This window comes from Perna viridis, chromosome 3 (genome assembly GCF_037379345.1).
Source record: "Perna viridis isolate PV_CMFRI_1.1 ecotype Kerala chromosome 3, ASM3737934v1, whole genome shotgun sequence".
Taxonomy (NCBI): Eukaryota; Metazoa; Mollusca; class Bivalvia; order Mytilida; family Mytilidae; genus Perna; species Perna viridis.
Window position 1 is genome coordinate 15,826,054 of NC_142447.1, and position 5,709 is coordinate 15,831,762.

A 5,709-nucleotide genomic window follows, 5' to 3' on the forward strand; every position below is an offset into this window, starting at 1 on the left:
CGTATATCTCCAAAACCGTTAGGTTTAGCCAAAATTCTTTCATAGCTGAAATGACCTTTATTATTAGGACTACAAAAGTTTTCAGGGATAAAAGTTGTCAGATGATCCTTGTAAGAGTTATTGCCCTTGAAAGGGGAAAAATATTTTTTACAGTTTTCAGTCAATATCTTGAAAACTATGATAGATTAAAAGAAACTTTTAATTGTTGAATCAGATCCTTATGATAAGCCCTAAGAAATACTTCTTGAGTCAAAATTGTTGGACAACTTCTTGTTAAATTATTGCCTTTGAAGGGAAAAATTCAACAAGGTGAGCAATTCAGGCTCCTGGCAGCTTCTTGTTTAAAATAAAATCGAATATATCACTATTTACTGTTCAATAATCACTTAACAAATGGTGAATTTAATGAATAAACAAAGGTATCACCATCAAATACTTCTAATTAAATCAACACAATGATTTGAGTATTCAAACTTCATATTTCTACAATCGCTTGGACCGAAAGTGAAACTACTGCAACCTCGACATCGCTGGATAGACAATAGAAAGCGCGGGAAAATTATTTGTTGTCAATTAAGTACTTCTCCGTCTAAGAATCGGGCGAAATGTGAATAAGTTGTGGCACATAAAGGAAAAATACTAAGATTTTATTGCATTATCCAAGTATTTATACCTCATAACCTCCAAAAATAGCATCATAGGGTTCTGCCTGAAGTTTCAATCTCTGTAAGAATCAGGCAGTTGGTGAAACATGGTATAAAAACACCATTTTGAATTTGACTATTTGCACCATCAATATTAAAAAAAACAAGAAATGTTCAATATCATTTTGGTAAATTGAGTTATACAAAATGTAATTCCATTGACATGCACTGAAGATGAGCATTTCAAGGGATGACAACTTTGTCAAAAACCTCATTTTTCTAAAGTTCTATTGAAAAATTTCTGAGCGGAGACCAAATAATGGTCTATTCAAGTAGAGAAATTATCCTCGAGTGAAATTATATCGTCAGATCGGAGGGTTTTTGATATGCATGTTTGTGATTTTTTCCCATTTTGACTGATTCTACAGTACACTTCACAATCAAAAAACACAATCACAAAAATTAATTTAAAAGTTAATGCATTCTAACATGTAGTGAGTCAGTAGTTTTTTGTTTGTTTATTTTTTTTAAATTTGTATAGTTAATATACATGTTATTTATTACAACTGAGTTAGCTTGTTTTAATACGAATATCAGAATTAAAGAAAACGTGATCGAAGCCAGGATTGGTAATATGTTGTTTAAGTCATTGCTGTATATCAGCTGTTCTGATGATGTTTTAATATCGTGATTATTTTTTTAATTTGAAATATTTAAAACGTGTATGCCGGGCTTAACATTCCTGTAATTTTTTAAGACAAACTGACTTGTTTCCAAATATGATATATTTAATAAATACAATAATAACAAAAGAAAACAAATAGACTGAATAAAATAAGATGAAATAAAAAATAAAATTGATTCCGAAAGTTTATTTTGATGTCGAGATGGGTGGCAACTTTGCATATCCAGTAGCTGAAAGTGGGCGACTGATGATTGGAGGAAGTTGCCTTTTACCAGCGGCTGACTTAAGGCGTGGCTTACCAACGCCACCTATCGGAGGAAGTATAGGGTAACCAGTAACTGATGCTGGACGGCTAGTAGATTCGATGCTGCTTTCAATTCTTTCGCCAAACGGCGAATGTGGTGGTGAAAGGCTACCGTATTCTTGTTTGAACGGCTTTTCAGATGGGCTAGTCCTTCCGATTGGAGGTAATAAGACGGGCTTTGGGAAATCTGTTTCGGTGTTCAAAACATTTCTTGATTCCATACAGTTTTCTTCGCTGTTTCGTTTACCTTTCTTGATAGTTGTTGTAGTGATTGCGTTCCTTTCGACCTTTTCCTGCGATTGTCCATGTATATTAAATTCAACATGACTGAGGCGTGAAACAGCATTCCTCTTACCCCTTCGTTCAGGACTGAGGCGTGAAACGGCATTCCTCTCACCCCTTTGTTTAGGACTAAGACGTGAAACGGCATTCCTCTTACCTCTTTGTTCGGGACTGAGGCGTGAAACGGCATTTCTCTTTCCCCTTTGTTCAGGGCTGATTCCTTTAAATTTTCCAATTTTGTTTTGTTCTGTTTGGCCATTTTTGTTATGACTAAAAGCATTGTTCGAGTCGTATATTCCTTGAATTGTTGTTTTCCTCAAAGGAATCAAACTTCCAGGGAGTGACTGGACTGGTGCGGGAAAATTTTTGTCGTCCATTGATTTCCACATGTAGCCTTTGATACGTATAGGTATACGACTGACTCTGGGATATAAAATTAACCTTCTGTTTTCATATGGATAGGCAACCATTATGGGAATTCTGCTTGGTCGATCAGAAAATCGGTGAAGACTTGAAAATCTAAATCTTCCAGGTTCATATGGTATCACTTTTCTGTCGAGACATCGGTAAACCTCTTGTTTGTTCTTTTCAAGCGATACAAATTTATTTCTTTCGATATCTCTTCCGGAGACTAGGCCCATCTCAACTGGTGTTGGTGCTTCGGCAATGGGCAACAGAGGACGGGCTGCCCATTGTGGATATCCGTAATCATCTCCTGGGTTTAAGACAGATTCGACATCAGTGCCAGCCTGTTGATACTGTTTCTCACCTTTGATTTGTTCGATGTTGTTCTCATGTTGAACTGAAGTCTGGTAGTCTTCTCCTTGCTTTGTATCATTGTAAAAATCTTCATGTTTTGCTTTCCTCTTTCCAGATGAAAGCTTAGGTTTTGCACCCAAATTCTTAGGTTCTTCAAATATAATATCGAAGGAAACGTTCTCTTTGTCCAAAAGTGCATCGGTTTGAGTTGCTGGGCTTTCTACAGATTTCACTTTTTCTTCGGGATTCGGCTTCCGGTATACCTTGTGCCAAGAAGACATTTTTGGTATGGCATTCGGATTCTTTGCAGGTGCAAGGAGTATATCAAAGCTTTCATATTGTCTCCTGGTGATCTCTCTATCATGTCTCCTGGTGATATCTCTATCATGTCGCCTGGTGATATCTCCATCAATGTTAAAGGTTTGTTTTGGAGTTCTCCTACGCGTGGTTTTGTTGTGATCAAAATAATCCTTAATGGTTTGTATGTAATGTAAGGTTTCACTAATGTTGAAGAATTCCGTTTGTTCGATTTGCCCAATTATATCATTGTTTTGCCTGCTGCAGCTTTCATATCTGAAACAAGGAATGGGGTAAAATGAAATGGAGGAAAGTTATTTATGAATGTAGAGTACCCCCTCCCCCCAATTCCACACACACACTTCGTCAAGGCACAATCATATATTTAGCATGTTTTGTTTGAGACTACTGGCTTGTCATTTTATCAGCTAACATAACTTTTTTGTTTTGGGGTCAGGGCAAAAGGTTATTGTCCGCCATGCAGCTCATGAGAAATTCAATGCCTGTGTTTTCAATTAAAGCAGTAAAACAGAATATCAACCTGCATAAAAAAGCAGATCCCAAGCTATACATAACACATTTCGATAAGAATATACATTACTGGCGATTTCTAATGACTTCAAACACAACGTTAACATACTCCTTTCTAATATGTATGTAAAGTATAAACAGGACTTCGATCCGTTTATACAGTAGTTCAATCTACTTACTTGTCTAATTGATCACGTGGCTGAATTCTGTGTGTTGTTTCCTCGATGTCAGTAACTAGCTGAAATTTAGGTCTTGCTTTTATTTTCTCATGATTCCATATCTTTGGAGTTTTAATGGCGTACTGGATTAGTCCTGAAATTAATATGTCGACTACTAGTATTTTATTTTAAAACAGACTCACAGCATCGGAACTCAATTCATATCGAGATGAACGACAGTAAGAACTTTTTTCTTCTGTCTTTCTCTCCGTTTCTTTTAGACTGTAGTTCAAATTCTTCATAAAGGGTATCTTATCTTTTCTATTGTTCCATGCCATGAATGGCTTAACTTAAACTAACCTTTGTCACTGTTTCTATTCCAATCCAGGCATTGACGTAATAAAGCTTCACATCTTTTGTACAACTCTCTGTAAATTAACAATAGGGCATTAATGGAATATCAAGCGATACCGCGCCACGTAATGGAGAAAAGGGGTGGCAAAATGTTCAAAATGGCCTAACGCGAAAACTGCATTTTGGATTTTGCTCAAAATTGAACTTAATTTTTATATAATGAAACTTAACAACTGTGCAAAGTAATAATAAAATCATCGATCAGTTCTGACAAAACATATCTAGCATCAGTATTTATGTGTGAAATGATATGCATCAAAATGTATTGTCTCTTGAGAAACAGGGCAGAACAGTTGCTATTCTGAATGTATTAAAAACTTACTCTTGGTAGAGGTTTTCTTTGCAATTCATCAAATCCCATGGAGTTAATAACCCATCACTGTGTTTCAAGTTGTACTTTACAAAAGAAATGGCGTCCACTTCTGGACGAGGTATGGGAATATTTTGGTCCAGGACCACTTTATGGATTCTACAGAAGCCATTGGTGGGTCTTATAAATGAGCCACTCCACTGATCCGGGGTCCTGATCATAAATTCTACTTTATCTGAAATGAAAATTAAAATAAAGTTTCTTTCAAAAACTTTTTGGGGTCTTACTGTTTACTCGTATAATAATATAAAAAAATAAACATCAATAATCCGATTACTTTATAAATTAATAAAACTGAAAAATGTAGAAGACACAAACCTTCCGGATTTTCCTGATTCCAATCTAGACACTCCAGTACTGTTTCTTCACAGCTCATACAATTGCTGTCACTGCTTTTATAATCACTGAAAAAATAGTTGGTACCAGTTAAGTTACAAGTCGATGTTGTCATTCCGATCTTGGGGTTCTGGTAACCTCTATACATCTGTGTCGGTAACTTACACAATTAATTATTTTTATTTGTTCGATTTTTATTCTTGCTATGTAGCAAATGTACCACGAAAAGATTCAATGTCTATTTACAGTAATAGAAGTACTCCCAAAATCGGTAAATAAATATAAAATCTTACTTTTCAAAACGTCCTTGCTCGCTCCTCCGATACAGTTCATGATTTCGCTTTAAAACGAGATTTAACATTGTCGCGGATGACTCGTGTCTTCTTGCGACTTCGACAGACATAGTATCTATAGCAGAACTGTGACGTTACGTTGCGGCACAAGAAACGTCAACGCCGTCCATTGGTCAATGGATTTCTCTTTCTTCTTTATAGACCTTCCTCGGCTATGTTGGATTGTATTTGTAATGCTGTGAAGCTTTGAAACTATATTGTGACACGGGTTGTTCGCATTGACCTGTTTAAAAAATACGGTCAGGTGTAATGCAGTCCGATTTAAAATTTCCCAAGGACTACTTAGGCCCCGGGGTTAGGCCAACTTCCCTTTCTCACATCCAACGCAAACGCTACTGAGGCTTTTTTCGTAATATCGACAAAAAGTTATTTTAGTCATTACATTACCCGAAGAACTCTTTGCAATTGAATTCCGACGAATTCTTAAGCTGTGTGTCCTTTCTCTGCAATTTCTTCCATGAAATCCAGATACATGTATACTATGGCTGAAGGTTTCTCCATCTTTTTCAGAATTCATGATCCAAATATACACACTATAATCTAAATAAGATAAACAGTACAACCTTGTACACAATA

At 36.0% G+C, this 5,709-nt stretch overlaps 1 protein-coding gene across 2 annotated transcripts; it reads right to left on the reverse strand.

Annotated features, from left to right (window-relative positions):
* Window positions 1-1,411: 1,411 nt before the first annotated feature.
* On the reverse strand, window positions 1,412-5,709 carry LOC148621167 (uncharacterized). Of its 2 annotated transcripts, none has more exons than XM_088575284.1 (6): window positions 5,521-5,709; window positions 4,763-4,848; window positions 4,397-4,619; window positions 4,021-4,088; window positions 3,682-3,814; window positions 1,412-3,247 (listed from the first exon to the last, which is right to left on the reverse strand). In XM_088575284.1, the coding sequence occupies exons 2-6, from the start codon at window positions 4,818-4,820 to the stop codon at window positions 1,516-1,518; spliced, it is 2,214 nt and encodes a 737-aa protein (XP_088431410.1). In that variant the 5' UTR covers window positions 4,821-4,848; window positions 5,521-5,709; the 3' UTR covers window positions 1,412-1,515. The 2 variants fall into 2 exon arrangements, with proteins under 2 accessions (XP_088431410.1, XP_088431409.1); XM_088575283.1 differs by lacking the exon at window positions 5,521-5,709 and adding an exon at window positions 5,074-5,502.

What these genes read in the sequence shown, in the direction of transcription:
- LOC148621167 (XM_088575283.1), bottom strand. Translation starts at nt 5,183, where the DNA reads ATGTCTGTCGAAGTCGCAAGAAGACACGAGTCATCCGCGACAATGTTA. An exon ending in GAGCAAGGACGTTTTGAAAA is followed by an intron (nt 4,849 to 5,073) that starts GTAAGATTTTAT and finishes CTATTTTTTCAG; the next exon opens with TGATTATAAAAGCAGTGACA. An exon ending in GAATAGAAACAGTGACAAAG is followed by an intron (nt 3,815 to 4,020) that starts GTTAGTTTAAGT and finishes TATTAATTTCAG; the next exon opens with GACTAATCCAGTACGCCATT.